The sequence below is a fragment of the Sander vitreus genome, chromosome 11 (assembly GCF_031162955.1).
Source record: "Sander vitreus isolate 19-12246 chromosome 11, sanVit1, whole genome shotgun sequence".
Classification (NCBI taxonomy): domain Eukaryota; kingdom Metazoa; phylum Chordata; class Actinopteri; order Perciformes; family Percidae; genus Sander; species Sander vitreus.
The window spans coordinates 13,068,442-13,093,080 of record NC_135865.1 but is presented as its reverse complement, the minus strand read 5'-3'; the positions used below and the strand labels follow the sequence as shown (position 1 = coordinate 13,093,080).

The 24,639-nt window shown below is 38.4% G+C and overlaps 3 protein-coding genes across 6 annotated transcripts in view; all 3 read left to right on the top strand.

The window, feature by feature from the left end:
* Window positions 1-2,356: 2,356 nt before the first annotated feature.
* LOC144525137 (tubulin alpha chain-like) lies at window positions 2,357-10,506 on the top strand. The gene is made up of 4 exons (XM_078261673.1): window positions 2,357-2,486; window positions 8,113-8,335; window positions 8,739-8,887; window positions 9,253-10,506. Exons 1-4 carry the CDS (start codon window positions 2,484-2,486, stop codon window positions 10,225-10,227), a joined length of 1,350 nt encoding a protein of 449 aa, XP_078117799.1. The 5' UTR covers window positions 2,357-2,483; the 3' UTR covers window positions 10,228-10,506.
* Window positions 10,507-14,297: 3,791 nt separating this feature from the next.
* pofut2 (protein O-fucosyltransferase 2) lies at window positions 14,298-22,322 on the top strand. 2 transcript variants are annotated; one of them, XM_078261670.1, is made up of 10 exons: window positions 14,411-14,484; window positions 15,176-15,227; window positions 15,538-15,791; window positions 16,038-16,182; window positions 16,642-16,752; window positions 17,815-17,881; window positions 18,032-18,157; window positions 18,708-18,888; window positions 19,250-19,373; window positions 20,822-22,322. In XM_078261670.1, the coding sequence occupies exons 3-10, from the start codon at window positions 15,602-15,604 to the stop codon at window positions 20,973-20,975; spliced, it is 1,098 nt and encodes a 365-aa protein (XP_078117796.1). In that variant the 5' UTR covers window positions 14,411-14,484; window positions 15,176-15,227; window positions 15,538-15,601; the 3' UTR covers window positions 20,976-22,322. The 2 variants fall into 2 exon arrangements, with proteins under 2 accessions (XP_078117795.1, XP_078117796.1); XM_078261669.1 differs by lacking the exon at window positions 15,176-15,227 and having other exon boundaries at window positions 14,298-14,484.
* Window positions 22,323-23,785: 1,463 nt separating this feature from the next.
* Window positions 23,786-24,639, top strand: part of abca12 (ATP-binding cassette, sub-family A (ABC1), member 12) — a 69,570-nt gene continuing 68,716 nt past the window's right edge. For all 3 annotated transcript variants that reach the window (XM_078261668.1, XM_078261667.1, XM_078261666.1), the window contains exons 1-2: window positions 23,786-24,013; window positions 24,480-24,557. In XM_078261668.1, coding sequence (XP_078117794.1) covers window positions 24,492-24,557 — 66 coding nt within the window. In that variant the 5' untranslated portion in view covers window positions 23,786-24,013; window positions 24,480-24,491. The remainder of the gene's footprint in view (window positions 24,014-24,479; window positions 24,558-24,639) is intronic.

Genomic DNA, 24,639 nt, shown 5'->3' with positions numbered 1-24,639 from the left:
GGTTTCAATCTTGATTCAAAAATGTCAACTATGTGAGCTTCTTTTACATGTAGTGGGAGGCCATGGTATGGGGGGCATAGTAGGAGAATGCTCTATAACCAACTGATTGTTTTGTTTAGTAGGGGAATGACCAGGAAGCCAGCATCAAGGGAGCGGACAGAGCGTGCTGGTGTATATGGTGTAATAAGCTCAGATAAATAAGGTGGTGCGAGTCTATGCAGGGCCTTATATGTTAAAAGAAGAACCTTAAAATCAGCGCTATTGCTTGGTAGCCAGTTAACAGAGGCTAAAACAGGTTTTATGTGATCATATTTTCTAGTTGTTGTCCGGATTCTGGCTGTGTGTTCTGAGCAAGTTGAAGGTCTCTAGTGGCACAATTTGGAAGACCAGAAAAAAGGACATTGCAGTGATCATCACTATGAATCACGCTACCAAATCTTTAGGTCTGGTTCATGTTCTGTGAACTGAAGTATTGTTAAATGTCACTGGGAAAGCATACACCTTGCTGTTGTCGTCTTCTTTCATGTGTTTTGCCCTCATAGGTGTTGCCTGAGTCATAAAGCTGTGTCCTACTTCCATTGTTTGAGAGTATAAGTCTCAAACAACGCCCCACAATTGAGTCTTTTCACTAATAGGTCATAATAACGCCAGTGCTGGAAAGAAAGAAAGAGACCCAGAGCAGAACAAAACGATGGGATGAAGAGATAATTTGCACATTTTTTGAGGTCATGATAATTAAATATGTGGAAATGTAAATATTTGTAATTTTATTGAGAGCCACATATGGTAATTTGTACATTACAAATTAGAATCTTACAATCCCAATTTACACAAAAAGCATGGTAGTTGAAGAGTGACATAAATACATAAATGCTTTACAGGTCCTACTGTAGTGGTGAAAAAAAATAGTTCTACTCTTAGGATGTGACATGTCTGTTGAGTAAAATGAATGAATGAGTACTGCATGAGTAAAAAAGTGTTTCTCATTCAGTGACTCATGGTGAAACAACTACGACCTCTAGCTTTCAAATGGTTACAGTGACAGCATATCCAATAAAATGGTAGTCTGGGGAGGGTTGCTGTTATGGATCGGTTTGCAGGATGTTCGTCCCACCCACGAGATACAGTAACTGACTGTAGGCGTGACTATTACATGCGGCAAGAAGGGCAGTTTAAATTGCTGTGGGCGGGATAGGGCATCAAAAGTGATGGGGTTTTCAAATTAGAGACAGGGAAATAAAAATGTTATTAATGTGCAAATAAAATGGATGCATGCTATTGACATGAATGATTAATGCAAAAAGAAAGAAAAGGGGATTTGGTGTTTCCCTACACATATTTTGTTAGGCTATTTACAGTATTGAGTATTATGTAATTGATCAGTTTAATGAATAAATACGATGTCCAAAACAATAGTAATATCAAGTTGATTTTGATGTTTGATCAGGTAGGAACTTACTCAGCAGAGCAGTGTGTTTGGAAATTATGAAATAATATTTTTTTGATTTAAAAAACATTATGAATTATAGTCTTAAAAAGCTAACCAGGCAGAAAACCCCTTAAACATAATAAATTAGCCGATTTGCTCTGTGCATTACTCTGTACTAAACTGTCTCTATCTATGCCTCGATCCAGGACTAAGTGCTATGCTGATAGGTTTTTTTTCATAGACAGTAAAAGGTTTTTTTCAATAGACCTTTTTCACAGCAGACATTTTGACATAATAGTAGGAAAAGCACAAGTGTATTCAAAACCATTAATGATGGCTGCATTCCACTTAGGAGAGGCTCTGGTATTGTGCATGCTGAGTCACTTAAATAGCTTACTGGGACACTTGATGGAATTGAGCCATCGTTAAGGTTATCAATTTCAGGTGTGCTTTTCCTACTATGACAAGTCAAAAAATGTCTGCTCTGAAAAAGGTCCTTATCCACCCCAAACCTATAGAATTCCCTTTATCCTTCCATACATTCCCCTCTCTTTAAAGAGTCAGCTTAAAACTCACTTTTATTATTATTTACCCTTTAACCGTGCATAAACTAACATGCCTCCTGTAGCCTCTCTCTGTAGGATTTTGCTGTCTCTGTGTGCAGTGTGTGAACATAGGGAAATGAAAACATATTATTTAATCTTGTATTCTGTAAAAACTTCCCCAGGGGTTGTGTTTGAAATGCTTGGTATAGTCTAATGATAACAGTGGGACTCAATTAATAGATAATTAGATAATATTAATGAGATAATTAATTTCTATAACGCACAGTATCTTGCAATACATAAAGTGGCCTGCGCGCTGACAGTGCGCGCTCACGTCAAATAGACAGGTGGGCGTGGTTTGCAGTTGAACATAGCGTGTCAGCTCCTCGCCCACCAGGCATTACTCACTCACTCGGACCACGTTGACGGCCGCTGTGAGACGCTGCAGATAGAATATAACAAGCTGCAAGTTGCTTTTCTTTCAAAGGACATTCTACTAAGAAATTACAATGGTACGTATATTATCATTTTTCAGTTTTATTTGGAGAGAAATTTCTACTCCAAAGTTCGGTTTGTTTATTTTCTAAAAGTGAGTAAATATTTCACCAGCCGTTCCATTTTTACTAGACTAACAGTGGCTAGTGGCTTATTCGCAAATGCGTATTATATCGTAGACCTATATCTGCCAGAGTAAATGGAACGAGCTCGCAGATTCGTCTGGCTCCCAGGCTAGTTTACAAAGTGCGTCAGTGAATCTTCAGCATTTTCAATGTGGTGCGATGTAGCAACTCCTCGGAACTGCCCCCTCTGCGCCTTCCTGTAGTAGGACTCTTGTGACAGAAATAGATTCATGACTGGCAGTAGCACTGAGCTGGCTGCTGACCTGTGTGAGCAGGTGGGGATGATCAGAGCGACAAACATAATCAAACATAGTTGATATAGTGTGATGTTGTTTTTGTTTTGCATTTATTTTATTATAAAATATCAATAGTCCAGTATTTCTTTTTTTTTTAGATCTCACATACATACATACACACACACACACACACACACACACACACACACACACACAACAAGGAATGTAGGTGTGTTTCATAATGAGTCTATCAACAAGTCAGATCAGATTGAGACTAGTGTTTCTCCAGGGTAAAACATAATCTTTTCCCTCCAAATTCAAACAGTCACAACAACAGTGAGCTTGGCTTCTTCAACTTCCAACAACAATTTTGAAAGTGGCTTCCATATGCAAAAGAAAAGACATGTTGTCATAGTAAAATGGGACTGTAGGCTAATCCCTGCCAAATGCAACCTCTGTAATTGGGATGTTACTGGGGAAGGTGATTGTAATCCCTTTTTGAGTCTTTTGTCTTGTGTCAGGAATTGAACTAACACACACAGGCAACATGCTCTGTTTGCACAGTGTAGTATAAACACATAGTGTTAGCATTGTCAGTGGTGAGTGCTTATAAAATCAAGTGATATTGTGTACTAAGGACACTCCTACGTATACCCGCCCTGATCAAATATTCTGATCCATTAAATTCCTATAATGTTTTTTTTTAAATATCAAGAGCTACACTAAATGCATGGTATAAAGCTATACAAATTATATTTAACCTGACCAGTGACACTAAATAACAACATATGCATAAAGGAAGTCGACCCAGGATCATAAGTGACTGGCACACAGCTGCCCCACACTTTGTGCAAAATGTTTTTAGAATTGGTGTAATCTGTGCTTGTTGTAGCCTACAAAGGACTCGTCATGATAGCACTAAATTCAAAAGAATGTGCTCAGCAAATGTCATAACAGTCAGATTCTGTATATTACGTGCAATGGTGGTTCTAGTCTTGTATTGCCTGTCCTAGCTGCCTATAGCACAAGTCAACTTTTTTCATCCATCTTTAGCATGTTGCCTTTTTTGCCTGAAGGGTAACAGATGTAGAATAGTCAGCCAGTGAGGGCTTATCAAGTTGGTCCACATTGATTGAGTAAGACTAGGGCATCACCACAGGAAAGACCTATGGGTTATCTATTATTTATCAGAATCAATGGGGCTAGGGCACAAGAGGAAAGCGCACTCATTTAGCCAAATAGAGCATGAAAAGGGTTCACAGTTTTTTACTTTGAGAACGCACAGCAAGGTGCCTACTACCAGTGTGAACTTCACTGCAAGTCAATCAAAATTAAAACGCTTCGCACAACTGTCCTCCAGCACACCATACTTTTAATCCAAGTTTTTGACACATATTCAATGGGGGATTTTGGCCTGAGGGTGGCAACAGAAGAAAGGTCAAATGATCATCACAATATGATAGTGGTGCTACAAATGGATAGGGTCTCCAAAATCATGATGAATCATTCTCAAACTGCCATGAATATCCATTCCAAGTATGATATCAATCTGGCCTGTAGACACATCCTGATTTAGACTAAGCTGTCAGACCGAACAGTCGACCAAATGAAAAATAAACTAAAGAATAAACTAAATAACAAAGTCAGCATTCAAGCAGCATGTAAATGTACAAAATGGAAAGATGAATGAATATGTCTGCTTTTGCTCTTGGAGTATGGTTTCATATGCATTATAATAAACTAAATACATGGCAGTTTGGGTCTCTGGACAAGATTCCATTAAATCATATTTATCTATCCTCACCTTGACTTTATGGTATATTATGTCTATTTTCCTGTTATAGAAGCAGATTGCACTTTGACGATGGGTTATTGAGGGATCTCTACTCACATGTCTGCTGACCTGAAAAAGCTTTTAACAAATTGATTGCTCTTTGTTTCTATCTTGTTCACTTTTCCTCTCTCTCGCTCTCTGTAGACTATTCGTTTAAGTTTTAGTGACCAACAAAACTGGAATCTCAAGTCCGTGTGGGCTCAGACAGGCCCTTGTTTACGTCAAATTACAGACACACCCTAACAGGTTCTAGGGACAGGAGAAGTTTGGTTTGAGTGTACTTTGTCTTGAATTATTAACTGTTACTTTATGCTTGTGGTGATGAAAAATAATATCCCAGCATTCAATGAACAACCTAATTTTGACAGAAAATATTAGGGCTGGGACGATATGCTTTTGTCCCGATTGGATTCTTTCACAATACATGGGTGTCAATTCGATTTGTATTGCGATTTTCATTTATTGCGATTCTAAAAGTATTGCGGTTCAATAGTATTGAGTATTGTGATTTTATTTTCCTTCTTTAACAAAAACAAAAGTTGAATAATACACTTTTAAAGACAAGATATCAAGATCATGAAACATTTCTAAAAACTAATTGTTTTTAAAAAAAAAAAAAAAAACGGCACATCATGTCGGTCAGTCTGACATTTATTTCATTTGTAAAGAAGTACATCACTAGCCTGGCTCCGCCCTCCTACGTACTTGCGTTCAATTTTCATTTCCCTTCTGTACTACGTCTGGGTTCGCGGTATAGTCTTGGGTTTTCTCCAAGGGGGTAAGCTTCTCCTCACAACGCGTACCTCCTATGGCGCCATTTTGATGCTAACAAGCACTCACCCCCCGTTAGCATTCCATTGACTGCCATTCATTTTGACAGCAAATAACTTTACATCTGAAGCATTTAAAGACTTTATTTGTCCATTGTTTATTTCTAAAGAAACACGACAATGTATAAAAGGCTCCATTACCTTGTATCTCATGTTATGGCTCCGTAGCAGACGTTTTTGTAAAAATAGGCTAACGATTGTGTCATACCACGGGACTTACTGTCGCATAGCAGAGGAATTACCGTATAGTACAGGAGGCAGGCAGTTTCGACTTACATTAGCTGTTTAAGTGTAATTACTAATGTTAACTAGCATTTTTAGTTAGCAATAATTAGCCTGTGTCCATGTTCTGTCCTTACATATACCTATGCTCTCCGTCTCTGCAATATTTGGAATGATTGAGATTTCTCTTGGCACAGCTACCAGAAGACGTATAACTTTCAGACAGGTTGCTCACATCACATTTACGTCGTCTCTCTCAGTTGGAGGCTGCGCAGTTATGCTCGGCGCTCACCGGAAAAAAGTGCTTCTAATATCCTTCACTGGTCTCCGTCCAGAGCAACGGGATCTTTTGATCCATTCTATATACAGTCTATGGTTTTCTCCAGCCAAAATTTTTGGCTGTCCAATCAGCGAACCGAGGGAGTGGCTGAGAACGATGACGTTGAGGCCATGCGCTAGAGTTGTAGTTCCGTAATGGTGGCGGAGAAAGATGCGAGCGAAACCATTCAGTCCGTTGTGGCAACGCTGCCGAATATCCAGAAGTTAAAGCCCAAGCAAGAACAATCTTTTCTGAGTTTTGTTGGTGGCCATGATGTTGTGGCCCTCCTCCCCACGGGGTTTGGGAAAAGTTTTATTTTCCAGCTCGCTCCGTTAGTGGTGAAGGAGTTGGCTAAGGCTAACGCTAGCGATGCTAATGCTAAATATAAGCCTTGTCAGTCTCCCCTCTTGTTGCACATGACATACGTCACGACCAAATGTTAGCGATTGGTTATGGCTGATCCAGAGTGGCTCTGGGCAGATCCAATAGTTTTAAACTTCAACAGAGTACCCGCCTTCAAGGAAGTTAACACTTGTCAATGGAGAGTGGCCAGACTCTCTGTATAAATGAAATGTACGAGAGTCTGGTAGGACCACGCTAGTACATCACATGCATTTTCTGCTTTCGGTCAGAAAATGGATGTGATGTAGTCACCGTCAGCCGTACCGTAAAAACAGAAAATATTTAGGTGAATCATTGGTAAAAATACAAAATATCGATTCTAGGGAAAATAATCGATTTTAAAAATCGCCTTTTACATTTATCATTTTCAACTTTTTAACATTAAAAGCAGAACGAGTGTAAAGTTTAACCCTGCAGTGGTCACTATTTTGGGGACTGCCAGTCAGTGTTTACTGAAACAGTAACTGAGCCTTTGCTGCTAGGTGTCAGGTTAGTATGAAGAACCTAAAATAGCTGCTGCAAAGAGCTCTGCTAACTTGGAAACCCAGGCCAGTCTGGGTAGGGTCACCTTTGCTTTATATAGCTTATATTATAGTATTGAATATATCTAAAAAAAAACTCCTTGTTGATCAACAACAGACTTTACAGGGTCATTCCCTATTATACCCTTCACCTATTCTGCTCCCCAGCCCTCACCCACCAGCACCTTCCCTTGTCTGTCTGATCCATAGGTCTGATCGGGTGAATAAAGTAATAGGAAGATGTTTTTACGATGCTTGCTTTTCTCTGGTTAATTTTATTAATTGAACAATTAGAATTTTAGCAGTTAAAAATGTTAAGACAGACTTCAATTGACAACTTTTGGGGGAAAATACTAACCAGACTTATGGAATGTTGATTTAGCCTAATCCAGCAAATTAGATACCAGACAAATCAAGGTTTTTCATCACATTGATTTTAAAAAATAATTAAAAAATCCAGTATTGCCATAACTGTCATATTGATTCGCAACATTGCTAGCACAGTCCCATACTACCTGATATTTTAAAGGGGCAGCTGTGGCCGGGTTGGGTCAGTGGGTAGAGCAGGCGCACATATACTGAGAGGCTTATGCCTCGAATGCAGAGGTCCAGGGTGCGAGTCCGACCTGTGACGATTTCCTACATGTCCCCTCTCTCTCCCCTTTCTCACCTAGCTGTCCTATCGATTAAAGGTGGAAAAGCCCAACCAAAAAAAGGGAAAGCTGCCTTTGCATACTTTTCCCGCAGTGGTAAAATCTCTGATGGTTGACTAATTTATTTAGGGAGACTACACTGCAGATTTCCTGCAGTGACTCTGCAGCAAATCCATTTTGCTTGTTCTTTTGACTTCAACCTTCTTCCCCCTATATATCTTTGCTTCCACCTAGTGGCTGAGTTTCTAAATTACTCCTTTGGATCCCTGCAACTGTAGCGTTTGTGTAAAATCTGATTATGATACAATTTGCCAATAATATTCTGCAAAGCAAAAATCCCTTCACTATGTTTAAATCTCTTAGCTCACTGGAAAAGAACAACACAGTTGCTAGGAGTATGCAACCCTTCCCTGCATTGCCACTTTATCTTCCCTCCACTGTATTTCCATTCTCTCCTTTTCTCTGACCCCTTTTTCAACTTCTCCTCTTCCTCTCTTCCAGCGTGAATGCATCTCTGTTCACGTAGGCCAGGCTGGGGTCCAGATGGGGAACACCTGCTGGGAGCTTTACTGTCTGGAACACGGCATCCAGCCAGACGGCCAGATGCCCGACTGCAAGCCGGTGGGAGGCCACGACGACTCTTTCACCACCTTCTTCAGTGATACTGGGTCTGGGAAGTATGTCCCTAGAGCGATCTTTGTTGACCTGGAACCCACTGTCATTGGTCAGTAGTGTTATCACTTGGAGCTTGTTATGTTCTTAGATGTCAGCAATTCCAGAAGATGGTAGTGTCTTCCTTTGTGGCATAGATAAGTGAAAGACAGATGTGAAAATTGAGAGAAGTTAATCTAATCATCCATCATTCTCCACGGACATTGCTCGTCCAGTTGTCAATAGCTGACACAGCATAGAGGTTATATTAAACTTTGTTTTGAGGATGAAGTTGTGTCTTACTACTTTTAGCTTTTTTCTTTTACCAAACCACGCACATTTTCATCTGCATGTTGTCATAGGTGAAAGAATGAGGTGTCACAGTGAGCATGTGAAATGATGTATCCACTAATAGCATTTTCTATAACGGATGAATTAGTTTTCTCAACTATGGCTTTTGTCTTTTTATTTCCCAGATGAGGTGCGCACAGGAACGTACCGTCAACTATTTCACCCGGAACAGCTGATCTCAGGAAAAGAAGATGCAGCCAACAACTACGCCCGTGGACACTACACTATCGGCAAAGAGATCATTGACTCCGTACTAGACAGAATCCGCAAACTGGTAAGGCACTTGTAGTTGTGAGTTTTGCCTAATTTGCATTTGCACCGGCTTTGCCCTCCTAACAGGGCTCCTTACAGTCAACAGCTCATTTTCACAGAAAACAGTCAGAACTGCAGTCAGACCTCACTCTACAGTATATTTAGCCATGTTATAGAATGGAAGCTCACACTGCTACTAGTGCTGAATAAAAGTGGATGCAGCCTTTTGAATGGGACTGTAGGTTGCATGTATGGAACCTTTTATGCAGATCTGTGAAGATATTGTAGATTTTATTTTATGATCATACACATAAGTATAAAGCAGTGTGAAGCAATGCTTTGGTTTACTGTTTTTATCCAGTCTTCATTGTTTCTCTGTATCTGTAGGCTGATCAGTGCACGGGTCTCCAAGGCTTCCTGGTCTTTCACTCCTTTGGTGGAGGCACTGGCTCAGGTTTCACCTCCTTGCTGATGGAGAGACTCTCTGTTGACTTTGGCAAAAAGTCTAAGCTTGAGTTTGCTGTCTATCCGGCCCCCCAGATTTCCACAGCTGTAGTAGAGCCTTACAACTCCATCCTGACCACCCACACCACCCTGGAGCACTCTGACTGCGCCTTCATGGTGGACAACGAGGCCATCTACGACATCTGCCGCAGGAACCTCGATATTGAACGCCCGTCATACACCAACCTGAACAGGCTCATCAGCCAGATAGTCTCGTCTATCACTGCCTCACTTCGCTTTGATGGAGCCCTGAATGTTGACCTGACAGAGTTTCAGACCAACTTGGTGCCTTACCCTCGTATCCACTTCCCTCTGGCCACCTATGCTCCAGTCATCTCTGCAGAGAAAGCCTACCATGAGCAGTTGTCAGTTGCTGAGATCACAAATGCCTGCTTTGAGCCAGCCAATCAGATGGTGAAGTGTGATCCTCGTCATGGTAAATACATGGCCTGCTGTCTGCTGTATCGTGGTGATGTGGTGCCCAAAGATGTCAATGTGGCCATTGCAGCCATCAAGACCAAACGCAGCATCCAGTTTGTAGACTGGTGCCCCACAGGCTTCAAGGTGGGCATCAACTATCAGCCTCCAACGGTGGTTCCTGGAGGAGACCTGGCCAAGGTGCAGAGAGCTGTGTGCATGCTGAGCAACACCACAGCCATCGCTGAGGCCTGGGCCCGTCTCGACCACAAGTTTGACCTCATGTACGCCAAGAGAGCCTTTGTCCACTGGTATGTTGGGGAGGGCATGGAGGAGGGAGAGTTCTCAGAGGCCAGAGAAGATATGGCTGCCCTGGAGAAGGATTATGAAGAGGTTGGGATAGACTCCTTTGACGAAGAAGAGGAAGGAGAGGAATATTAGATGGGCTTAGTTGCAATTTGCCATTTATTTTCGATGACAAAACCAGTCTATTTATTAAATGGACAATTTGTTTCAAATTTAGAAATATTTTTTTGTTTATTTACCTTTTTAAATTAAAAATTGACCTACCTACCTGTAAAGCGTACTTGTTGTGCCATCAAAATTACTTTAGACAGCTTTTGTGTCAATGTATACCTATTTTATCAATAAGACAACATTCTTCAATAACCTGATTTTTATAAGTTTGAAACCTCTTTCTCAATAAATCTTTCCCCACAATATGTTTCTTCTTTTTACTTTAAAAAATGAATCATTTGGTTTCTGTTAGTCATTTAACATTTTATTAATATTTTAATGATGAAAATGATCATCTAATTTGTATCATTTTATACCCATTGTTTGTACCTATGTTTTTGTACTACATAAATACAGTGTTGAGCAAGTTTGTCATTGCTTAACCTAATTTTGTTGGAATGCCAGTAGTTTTACAGCTTCAGGGCTCAGTGAAATCCAGCTTAAGAAGCCACTTCCACGGAGAAGAAACTAATTTCTAGGGCAGTTCAGACATTGGTTAGTATGAAAACTTCTTAGCTCAGCTGACCTCATATCAATTTGGTCAAATGAAGACTTTATCATCTCTGAGTTTTTGGCATATTTTTAAGTAGCTATTATTTTTTATATATATATATATATATATATATATTTTTTTTTTTAATCAAAGATATATCATCCTTATTCCTGAACTCCGTTTATGCATTCCGGTGCTAAAATTGAGTCATCCATCTCTTGCTTAGTGCATGCTGGGTAACTTTGCTGAAACCTTAGTACATTTCTTTTTAAGACAGTCCAGTCTATAGACTGTACAAAACCTATATGGTCCCAACTTTGGTTATTGATAAGTTATCAAGCTATCTCAATCTGAAATATGCTACATAATCATGTATGGTATACAGGTCTTAAGCATAAATCAGCCTTATCTAGATAACGAGATATTGCGGAAACTCTATTTAGGCTACTGGAATGTGGCGTCCCCTAGTGGAGGTTGTAGAGGTTGCAAGCAATGCAGAGGCTTGGCTGACATTTCTTACGAGTGCAGAAATCAACACGTCGCAGGGTTATGTAATGTATGTCGCAGCATCAAAATTAGGTTAACGTCAGCAGAATTTACTCACGTCGCGTCGTTAATCACAGCTAGCTTGCAATGGCAACAGGCTGGGGAATATGCAGTGGAGGCAAAATTAGTCATGACTTTCGGCTGAATGGAGCCTGACTCCCGAAGACCACGAGGTAACGTTTGACGGAGAAGATATCGAATGTAACGTTACACACGTTCCCAAAACGTTGCATAAATAGATTTGCGAGTAAGTTACTTAACAAAGGAAGTAAATAATTCATCATAAACGATGCGTTGAAACCTGCGATAGCATAGCCTAAGCCTCAGTAGATCAGTGGGATAGTCTAAAAATATTGTAATTGACTGAATTAAAAAATATAAACACGCACACAAATAGAGATAGCCATATAGCCTACAACTGTTCCAATTAGTCAAACCTCAGAGTTTGCCCCATTACCACAAGTGGTGCCCTTGAGCATGCACTTCATCCTAAAGAAACATCAGTGAGTTTCTTCAGTCTGTAACAGACAGAGAGCCTTTAAGAGAGCAAGAAATGTTTTAAGCATGCACTAAGCAAGAGATGGATGACTCAATTTTAGCACCAGAATGCATAAAGAGCCTATCTTTTTTATGTTGCCTTTCTTTAAATAACTGTTCATTTCTTATACTGAAGCTGCATTGTTGACACTGTATAACAATATATATAAGCACATAAAGAGAAATTCCTATTTTATCTGCTTTTATATATTTAACTGTTTTAACTGCTCTTCAATGTTTAATTTCTTATACTGCACTGTGACTTTTTTTTCTCGTATTTTATCTGTTTTAAATTTTTTTTATCTGTTTTCATGTAAAGCACTTTGAATTGCCCTGTTGCTGAAATGTGCTATACAAATAAAGCTGCCTTGCCCTGCCTTTAACCCATAGACTACGCTTTAACCACTGCACATTTCTGAAAAGTCTTCTACATAACACTGGGTCCCATTCAAGGAATAAGAAATGTGTCTAATTCCATCTAATTCCCACAAGTGCAATAAACATTGGTATGCAACACCACCTAGTAACTTTTATAAGCATCATTAAGCAAGAAGCCTACAGAAATGTGTCCATTAATGTTAGGGCTGGGATGCGTTTGTCTCGATCGATTCTTTCAAGATATGTGAGTGCCGATTCGATTTGTATTGCAATTTTCATTTATTGCTATTCTAGAAGTAGGCTATTGTGATTTTCTTTTCCTTCTTTAACAAAAACAAAAGTTGATTTATTCACTTCTAGAGACAATATATCATGAGACATTTCTAAAAACTAATTGTTGTCTAAAAAGACTGCACAACACATCAGTCTGACATTTATTTCATTTTTAAAGAAGTAGCCTATGCCTACATAGCATGTATTTTTTGCATTATCTATTTTCGGTCTGTTTTGATGCAAACGGATATGATGTAGTTGTCGTCAGCGGTAGGCCTACCATAAACAGAAAATATTTAGGTGAATTATTGGTAAAAAATAAATAAAAAATTGTCACAAATAAATCACAATAGGCTACATACGATTTTCGATTTTTTTCCCCCCCCCAACACCCTAATAAATGTAGCTACGTGGTAATAAGTGAAATTATCTTTTAAGGTTTACTTATTTGTTAAATTATGGTTTCTCCTGTTCATTAATCGACAGATTTTTGCTCACATTGTCCTTTTTATTTGAATTTTGGTGAATCCTGCATTACTATAACTGTGTGTTCATCTTTAGATAGTGGCTGTCACAGCGAGGGACTTGTGGCTTGCTGAATTTGCCAAAAAGCACAACATCCCTGAAGCATAGCCTATTGAGTTTGCAAAAGATACAGACATTCTTCTGTCAGTATATATGGCATAACGTTTTGCTCTAAATTGATACACATTTCCTACTTGAATAAGTGAACGCCATCCTTCTTACCACCTATGGCACGCTCTTCATGAAGTCCAAATAGAATGGGCTAATTAAGAAGCCTCTGGGCATGAATTCAAGGGAGGTGCAGGAAGTCATCACTGCAGATAAAGGTGTCTCATGGAAGTAACTACATTCATTCTCCAAAATCACATTTACCATTCACCATTTTTCTGTTCAAGGTATTCCATGTCTTTGTTCAGTCATTTTGGACATGTTTCTTTCCTTTAGCCCAGAGATCTTCAACAGGGGGTCCAGGACCCCTAGGGGGTCCTCAGAGTTACTGTAGGGGGCCACCAAATTATTATTATTATTATTAGCAAATATAAATCAGTTTATTTAACACATTGATGATAGGCTTACTAGCCTATAGGTAAGGTAGTCATCCACAGATACATTATACATTATTATTATTCCTAAAGATCTAATGTTACTGTGCCACATTTAACACTAAAACATGATTCATAAAATGTTTTTATTTTAATAGCTTTGTATTCTTTGGAGTAAAAATGTATATATAAAGTATTTAGGCCACCCACATGTTATTGTAGGCCCAGTTTAATATGCAACTTAATTTGATATAATATATGTAGTAGGCCTAGGGGGTCCCTGATCTGTCACTCTCTCTCAGTTCAGGGGTCCTTGGCTTAAAAAAACGTCTGTTTTTCCGTATGTTTTAATTTTAATTCATTCATTTTCAAGTATTTTGTATAGACTATGGATCCTTCTAGCAGAGGCAGATAAACTCAAGTGAAAATCTAGTTGGGTTAGATTTACATTTCAGATTTACATTTCAGATTTCACATTTATTGAAATGACCTAAAAATCTAAGAAATTGTTCAAACAGATCTGTAAAGTTAGACATTGAACAATATGTGTATAAACCATGGATGTATTAAGATAACTAAACCTATTTATACAAAAGATACTTTTGGCCATTTTGGCACTTGATTATTAATGAAAGCTGCATATCACTACTGGTTGCTCAGCAACTGTAGGGACGCTTTTTAGCCTTCCGGAAGTGCGTGGCTCTGAGGAAATATGGCGCACAGAGCAGTGCATATACCAGTGGTATTTATTGTTTCAATCTATTCGTTTATCGCATTTTCTTTGTCTGTTTTCGTCGTTTTTGCAGCAATACAAACAGTATACGCCGACAATGTGTTCAGTGCAAGTCACACGGCTACTTTACCCATCGCTGCCGCTAGGGATCTACGGTGAGATTCCTGACATGTTAAGTTACTGTTAGCTAACGTTAGCTACTCTATGCTAACATAGGATTCGTTACAGTTAAGCATTTTTGTTCAACTGTAATTGTCGTGTTTATTTGTACAGTAACTACATTTTCAGGTTACACTCTTGCCCTTTTAAGGCTGTATTTCTATCCTGTTTGCCAGAATTGACTGCTTGTGTTGATAAGCCCTGCAGTCTAAAAGGTAGCTACGGTAAAGGTGGAACCTGACTCAATTCAGAAAGCAGCCACTTTAATGTCTGTTTGCGCATTAGAACAATACACTCTTTATAGACCAATCCCTTAATACAATTTTCGAAACACTATTGATGTGTAGTGGACTTCGGTGTATAAATGGTTCATTAAGCAGCACCTGAATCTTTTATTTTTCACCCTTTACAGGTCGAGAAGTATTGGGGCTCATCTGGTCAGCACATTAACGTAACGTTATGAGAGTGGATTCATTTGACAAGACTGAATATAGTAGCTAGTTCTTGAGAAATAATGGAACACCAAATTCGTGTACAGATGTATACAATAATTTAGCGTGTGTTAGGGGATGTTATGTACATGTGTCACGAAATTATGTCCGATCACTATCGGATTTTGAGGTTTGTTGATGTTGGTAGGAATTAGACTACAGGTAGTTTTAACTGTGCGTATGCATTTGTTTGCAGCATGATCGCTCTGTGCATAATAAGCTTGCAGTGCTCTCCCCACAACAACTGGGTAGGATGGTGCTCTTAATGTCATAAACGTGTATTACCAACATATTTACAACATAGTTACATTTTTATTTAGAATTTGCACTTTGCATTTTTTTCATTCTTAGTTTACAACTGGAATAATGTGTCCTTGGCTTGTGACAAAAATGATATATATATATGACAAAAAAATATAGATGATACTTGACATTTTTAAATTTGATCAAGGTTGCTTTACTGCTGAATGTGGTAGGTTTGATGTAGACAGTTAGCCTTTACCCTTGTGTTCACTGACCAAAGGGCTTGATGCCTCATGTCCTTTCTTGTCATCTCAGGTACCTTTTGTATGACGTGAACCCCCCGGAGGGTTTCAATCTGCGGAGAGATGTCTATATCCGCATGGCCTCCCTGGTGAAGACTTTGAGAAAGGAGGGGGATGACTGGGTATTGGTGCTGCCCCCATGGGGTCGCCTCTACCACTGGCAGAGCTCCAACATCCACCAGATTCGCATCCCGTGGGGAGAGTTCTTCAGCCTCAATAGCCTGCAGGCCAATGTTCCTGTCATTGAGTATGAGGAATTCATTGCTGGTGAGCTTTTAATTTTGGTGATCCAGACTAGTTACATATTCTGAAAGGTTTTCATTTGTCGTCTAGAATAAGAACCTATTGACACCTCATTATCTTTATATTGTTTATATATAAGTTGAGAAAATACATATTTTTAAGCATTTTATTCTACACTACATCAGTGGTTCTATTTCACAATGCATATTCACCACTTTTTAATCAGTTGTTAAAATAGATTGCTCAGTTTTGTTTCTCCCTTGGATCTAGAGAATGGAGGCCCCTTCATTGACCAGGTTCTGGTACTGCAAAACTACGCTGAGGGATGGACTGATGGGAAATGGGAAGAAAAAGTTGATGAGCGGCCGTGTATTGACAAGTTGATGTACTCCAAAGATAAACAGGGTTACTACAGGTAAAGCAACACAATGAACAAAACCCTGCAATTTAAAACCAAGTATACAAATATAAACCCTGTATCTTGCCATTTCTACTCATACACAACTAATTTGCAGAAGTAATGTAATGTGTTAACACGGTGTGGAGTTCTTGTGTGTAAGGTTTAGTATTTAACCGCGGCTACTATCTTTTCTAAGATCTAGTTGTCATGTTTTCTGAATACTTTTTCTGTCTTGTCCTCCTTTAAAAGCAGATGTTTTTGTTTTGTTTATTGTTCCCCCATGAAAGAGATGTATTAAGCTTAAGTGCCAAAGAAAATTAATTGTAATTATAGTAGAATACCTCAGTAGAGCCACGTCAGACAGTGATAGATCACATTCACAGTATTTCTGTATTGGTGATATCCATCTCTACCTTCAGGCTTGCATCATCATCATCAACTGTCTCATTTATCTTGTATGTGTGTCTTTCCAAGGGGCTGGTTTTGGGGCTATGAGGAGACGAGAGCTCGAAATGTAACATGTATATCAGCCCAAGGCCACGCCTCCATCATGGCCCCAGTTCTTCAGAAAAACATAACCGTGACGTGAGTACAGAGCAACATGCTGATATAAAATACTCAGACTATACACTTACATACACAGTGTGTTGACATTTGACAAGCACCAATGTCTGGTAAAATGGGTCTGTGGCAAATAAATGTATATGATAATTTTTTTTATGTTGTGTTTATATTCAGTTCTATTAAGCGTGATGATTATTACTAAACATTATCCATGTTTTTGTCTGAGTTATAGCAACAGAACGAGCAGCTCATTTTACATGACTAAATTGGTTTCTAGCTTTAACTAGCACTAATGTTTCAGGAAAGCCACTGAAGTTACATTTAATATGGCGCTATTAACCATTACTAATCCCACCGTGCACATTAGATGACAGGTGGAGCTAATTGACATAGATTGATAGATAATAGGTGACAAACTACCAAGATGACACTATCTAGACCAGGGGTCTTCAATGTTTTTTTAGGCCAAGGCCCCCAAACTGAAAGAGAGACGGAGCAGGGACCCCCTACTATATATATTGTATAAAAGTGAGTTGCATAATAAACTGGGCCTACAATAACATGTAGGGCGGCGTAAAGCCTATACACGTACCCTATTATGGTGCCCTAAAATACTAAGCTATTAAAACAATAATTATTTAAATATTCATTTACAGTATCTTCATGTTTTAATTTCAAACACAGTATATCCATAAGCTTAACTGATGGCTACCATAGTGGCTCCTTTACAGGCCAGTAACCGTATCATCAATGTTGTTGAGGTTGTTGTTTTTGAGGAATAGACCGATTTATCTTTGCTAATAATATGTTGGATTCATGTTAATATTTTCAGACATATTTTAATTTTGGGGGGCCCCCTGCAATGACTCTGAGGACCCTCTAGGGGTTGTGGTCTAGACACAAAATTGAGTGCGTCCAAACTTATCATGTTAAAACAGCCAAAGTATTAAGCGTAAATCCTCTATAAGACAGTGGAGTCAAATCTGACTTTATTGCTATTTAAGTGTGATATTGTTACAGTTTGAACTTCTGTTAGATCTTGGTGACGCTGACATGGATGAACTTGTTTCTACCATTTTGCAGATCAGTTTTGCTCGACCGAGCAGAGACGCTCCTCCATGATCACTACGCTGGGAAGGATTACTGGGATGTAAGTCAAGCAATGGGCTACTGTCCTACTTATTATTATTTTTTTAATGTTGGCGTCGGCTATTAGATGGCATGTTGGTTATTACTGTATATATATTTTTTTCCCATAACCTGATGATGAAGTATCTGCACTTGTCTGTGTTTGATGTAGACCCGCCGCAGTATGGTTTTTACCAAGCACCTGAGACTTATAGGAGATGACTTCAGAGCAAAGTACCTGAACTCTACAGATGACAGAGACCATACCATTTACAGTGAGGATTGGACTCGCATGAAAGTGAGTCATTGTATCTGTGGAGATAGTACAGTAGATTATCCAGTATTTACCATTTGACTGCATTTGTGTCATTTGGGTTGTGGCTCTTACATACTTGAGAATGTTTTGAATTTTTTTAGCTAATCCTGCCACCAAATCAGATGAGTCAATTATTCAGTCACACACACACACACCCTTTACTGCTCAGTACCTGTTTGCTGTCAGATTTCATTGTAGTTTCGAACGCTTGATACAAATATTGAATGAAATAAATCCTTTCTTTTGGTTAATGTTGAAGCTGTTAACTATACAACTTAACAACTTAGCTGCAGTAATATTTTCACCTTCAGAGCACTCTTGTTGTGTTGTTACGAAACTGCCATAAATTGCAATTGAATCTTCTGTGTGTATGTACGTGCCGTTTGAGTCTGCATTTGTAGATTGTGCTATTTTTAAAGATTGACATTGTGATCACTTAATTCTGAAAACGACCACTCATTTCAGCGTTTTGATGATCACGTTTCAAGCAATGATTAAACAGTGGTCTGTTGTTTCTTTATTTCCTCCTCAGGCCAAGCTGGGCTCAGCTAAAGGAGGTCCATATCTGGGGGTCCACCTGCGCAGGAAGGACTTTATCTGGGGTCACAGAGAGGATGTACCCAGCCTTAAGGGGGCAGTGAAAAAAATGCGCAGCTTGATGAAAAAGCATAAACTCGACAATGTGTTTGTTGCGACAGATGCAGATGAGGAAGGTAATGATATACCAGAACAGTCAGAGGCGATTTATAATTTATTGCACATTTAAATGACCCAAGGAGTAATTTCATTTGTAATATTGACATTAGTGCTTCAGTAGTATTTTGTAGCTTATGAAATCATGTCATGAATGTTAAACTGTTTTTTTTCTTTAAAAGGCCAACATACTAAATATTCTGGTCTAAAACCATTTAAAACGGCATTGACATAATAACATAAGAATTCAGTGTAATAATGCATAATGCTAATAATACTGTTAGAAGAAGAATTAGTAGTAGAAATAATATTAGTAAGTAGTCGTAGCAGCATATCAATAAATGCCTTTTATAATCCTGTTTAATCTATGTAATTTTGTAGAGTTAAAGGAGCTGAAAAGGTTGTTGCCAGATATGGTGCGGTTTGAGCCATCCACAGAGGATCTGGAGCTCTTTAAAGATGGAGGGGTGGCCATCATTGACCAGTGGATATGTTCTCATGCAAGGTAAATTAGTTTTCATGGTTTTGTTATATGTATTCATTACATGACGATGATTAACATAATAGTTTCTCAGTCAGCCTTTTGGTATCAGACAATAAGATGGCACATCATTTACAGTATATGTTTATGACTTTGTTAAACCTACATTGTGTAATTTTTCGAGTTGATTCTTTCACAAATATGACCTCATTCATGTGTAATTACTTCCACCAACTAATCAAAGTATTCTCGTACGCGTAGAATCTGCCATTCAGAATCATTCAGAATACATAGGAGTGACTCGCTCGAATGACGGCAGCCATGTAGCGCCTCCATCTTTAAATACATTAGCAAAAGAGGGACATACCTCCGCATTTCGCCCTCTTACACCTATTGGCAACATGACAAATGCAAGGTGGAGATTACTCGCCAGGGAAGCGGAAAAGAGAATTAAAACGACAACGCGACAGGCAAAGCAACAAAACCAAAGTTAATATTGGAGTGGCTAGAATAGCTGCGTGTAAACGATGGAGAGAGCTAATTTTGGATTCGGCCACCGTAGGAGGAAGGGCTAGAAAGTAATATTCAGTTGGTTGTCATATACAATTTCACCGCTAGATGGGAGAAATTCTTACACAATGTAGCTTTAATTATAAGTTCTTAGCTGTGTTTTCATTCATTTAAAGCCTTTTCGGTTCTAACATCTCTGTTCTGCCCCATGTGATTGTGTGTAAATTCAACTTTCAAAAATTTGTTAAGTTATCCGCACTAATGGCCCCCTCACGTTTCCCTGAACTCATCCAGCACAATCATCAACTTCATTTGACCAATACGTTATGACCAAGTACCCGCACAACTAATGACACTCTGCCATCAGCCTCAGCTGTACTTTGTGTTTGGTGTTAGTCAGCAAATGTTAGCATGCTACCACACTTCACTAAAATAGTGACCATGTTAGCATTGTCCTTGTGGACATGTTAACATGCTGATGTAAAGCATCACTGTGCCTAAGTTCAGCCTCAAAGAGCTACTAATGCGGCTCTTGTTGTTCTATCGTTTTAGAGTATTGTGTGTAGATTCACAAAAAAAAAAAAACTAATTAAAAATAAGTCTCAATATGAAATAGTTGTAGAAACTGTTTTTTCTGAGGGCCTTTTATAATGATTTAAAATGTGTAGATTTAATTATTTGAGGTTATATTTAGGTAATTATTGAGGATTAATGCCAGTTGCTGTGTTTAACCCTAGTACCGTCTCAGAAACAAAAGATTTAGGAGCCTTTTCACTGTTATACATATACATACCTGTCGGAAATATTTCAACTTGAAAAACTAGTCAGGGTGACTTTACATTATGTACTCACTGCATATTATAGTAATGGAATTTTCCTAGGTGCACATCTCTTGCATTACTGTTTGCTTTTGCTTTAAAAAAAAAGAAAAGAAAAGTTGATTCAGGTATTTATTTTTTCAGAGTCTTCATAGGAACATCAGTGTCCACCTTCTCTTTCCGGATCCATGAAGAGAGGGAGATCTTGGGTTTTGAACCCAAAACTACATACAATCGTTTCTGTGGGGACACTGAGAAAGAATGTGAACAGCCCACACACTGGAAAATTGTTTATTGATCTGACCTCTCACTTTCCTGACACACACAAGTGCCAAAAGCAGTGTTAAAAGTGACATTTATTTGTATGGAATACACAAAATATTTCTGTTTTATGGTGTGTTTTTATTTTATTTTACTTTACTTTTTACGGTTTCAGAGTTGTGCAATCAGGTCTCTAGTGACCACTGTGACTGAACCTTATGCTCAAAAGGCCAAGAATGGGCTGCCAAACATATATTACTGTAAGTAAATCTGCAAATATTTTTTATGTTGAATGTGGATCCTTTATGACAGCCTGGTATTTTACATAATTTCTGATATTTATTACCAGCTCCACTGGTGAGAATAAGTGTCCTTTAATGACTGCAGCAGAAAGTGTTGGATGGAAGTATTCTCAGTTTAACATTTTGTGAGATTCAAAGATGTTCTGCATTTAAACTGCAATTATTCTATTTTTTCCCAGTTGGAAATAACACCACAGAAGTATGAAGGAGCATTCGGAAATCATGAACATAGTGGATTTTTAATTAACCCTGTCTCGTTTCTTGTGTTTACGTACCCGTGTTACTTAAAAAGTATTGCGTGTAACCCCTATTCTAAACAATGTGTTGAATGCATTTCCTTCCTCAGAAAACATTTTCAAAACTTTTTTTGAAATACTTTAAACCCTGCAATGTTTTCATTCATGTTTGGTAGCAGTCTTCTTCTTCACTGCCTTTGTTTTAGCACATTACGTAGTTGTTTTTTTTTTAGCGTGTCACTGCCACTGACTGTTTGAGGACAGGAAAGTATTTTGCGTGGCCACGCTCTAGTGCACATTCATATGCATCCTTGTGCCTTTGCACAAGATCCAAACAAAAAGGGGATCCGCTCACAAAAACACTGCTGCACAGAGCCGTTGGTGGTCAAACTCTACACAGGGTACCTTTTAAAATAAAAGACCAGAAAAGAAGCTAATGATTCCCAGCTCACAATTTGTTAAAAAAATTTTTTTTATGCATTTCCAGTATTTGTTACATGGGATTACATGACAATATAACTGATGTTGGAAAAGTAGGAAATATGACAGACATTGTAAATAATAATAATATTATGATGAATTTGTATGATGCCTAATTCTTTCAGCCTTCTCTTTTTTTTATTTGGCATTGACCATAATAGTGTTGTTGTTACATTGATGCTGTCGTTGAAAGGAATGGAAATGCCACGGTGTCTTGTCAACGCTAGCCATCCATGAAGCTGTTATGTAACAACACACAACACACCCCATTCTTTCCACTCCAGAGGATCGTCTGGTGTGGCATTGTCTCATGACTAGTAGTTGTGTAATTTTGGTGTTGAATAAAAGTTTTTAGCAGACTTTAAACATGGCAGAAAACCGATTTGTGAAGATGAAAACAGAGTTTGTTCGCTGTTTTTTGTATCTCAATCTTAATCTTAACCAGATAAAGTCAACAGTGTCGACAATGATGATGTATTTGTCATTGGGTAATGATTGTAGGTTATATCTTAGTCAGGTTTGTTAAATGCACTTACTCAGAATCCCTGTACCACCAAACAGGATGTTTAAAAATACAGAGAAACTCCATTTTGAGAGAATTTACATACATTCCAGACTATGTTAAAAATATCCCCTTAATAATTCCCAGTAATGGGAGTGTAAAGGATAGCATAAAAGAGGTCAAGTCAAAAAGAGTGTGCTTCACATTTATATAATGTGGACCCCAGACGTCAACATTAACATGTATCCCTTGGGAACAGCAGCAGAGATTTATGATATTACTTGGTATGTCTTTGTATACTAAATGTGTGTGTAAAAGTGGTAAGCGAGGCAGTCATGCATACACATTTATTTTTTTGTGTCCTCATCTAGTGCTGAGAAAAGTACAATTTAAGCCTAAGAACCCCTGGAATCCTTTAGAAGCCCTGATGAAATGATTCAAGTCTGAGGACTTGTTCCTCCTGAGGCAGTGGTACACTGCACTGTGCTTACCAGTTTTGTCTCTCACAATTTTTCCACACATGGCAAAGTACCTTCATGATGGAATTCTTACTGAACAATACAATACCAGGCTCTAAAATAGAAAATACTGTCATGTCATTCAGCACTGACTGTATCAGCAGTTGCATTTGTGTACAGTCACACAGGATGTGTGTGTATAAGAGTGAGGGAATAAATGACATTGGCTTCAGCCACATCAATCAGCCTTTAGTAACAAATCAGAAGTTGAATCCTGAATAAGAACTATAGCTATACTACTACTACTACTAATACTACTACTTCTTCCATTTGAGGTCAAACAATTATGAAAAACCTCAACACATAGGCCTAAAATAGGTGACCATAATGTATTGCAATGGAGGGTCATTACAAAGTAATATTTTGGTTAGGCCTACACTATAAAGTCAGATTTTTTTTAAAGTCTTACTCATTAAGGAATATTAGTCGAAGTGTAATGTGTTCTGGAATCTGTACTGAATTTGAATTTAAAACCATTGCAGCTTTTACAGAGAGCTGGGGGTGTCAGGTAGGTAGAGTAAATGAAGCTAAAATCTGAAATGTGACCATCGGTGGTGGGTTAATTGTGTACAGACAACCAGCAGTAAAATAAACATTTTATTTTAGATATGCTGTTATTTACTATACAAGTCGATTAAAATAATTGGCCTAAAATTGTTTGATATGATATTATGCAAATGATAAAGCACTAGTAATCGCTAGTAGCCTACATGTACAGTTAATTGTTTCCAGAAACCACTACTCCTTTGTTTAGCGCAGGCAGGAACACGCCCTCTCTCACAGACACCTTGTCAGACACAGGTGCAGCTACTCACATTAACACGAGACAGGGAACGGAGAGGTGAAGCTTGCTGTTACATTTATCCTTATCCAGTTTCTGCGGCGTCTTTCTATCACTGTTTTACTCCCATCACCGACTAATGGAAAGGGCATCGTGCTAGGGCCCACCTACGCCATGTCCTTCGTAATCCTGAGAGCTCCAGTCAGACAACAACATCATTAATTCAGGATTAATTCAAGAGGACAGACGCAACCAGGTAGGTCCAATGGTTTATTAGTAGGCTACATTGTTACTTTATTATTTCATAAAGAATTAAGTATTTTTTTCTCTCATTCAGAGGTTACTTTATGCATGTGGATTTGCGAATGTTGCCACGTTTAGTTAACTACAATTAATGTCAGTAATAATTTATAAAAAATAAAAATAATACGTTTTAAAATGTTATACTTTTTTTTAAATTAGTAAAAATAGTTATTAATCTTTTATATCAGTATATTTAAACAGTATATATCTTTATCTGTTATATCTGAAATGTCAGACTACTGTAATAGACTATGTACCCTATACTCATACAGACACACTTCAAGGACTTCTTGTCCATGTTGGCTTAAAAAAAATAAACTTTAAATCTCAAACTATGTATACATTATATAAGTGGTTTGACCCACAGTGATATGTAGCTAATGGATGGATCTTTCTCATATATTGTGTCTTCATTTTAGCCTCCTTTACTGATGGCCTTCTTCCGGCAGCTGAAACTTCTTCTCTGGAAGAATGGACTGGCAGTTATCAGACAGCCAGTGAGTGACTTTTAAATGGAGTGGGAACTAATTTTATTTCCGTATACGCCCACAGATCCTTAAGAAAGATTTCGGGGAATAA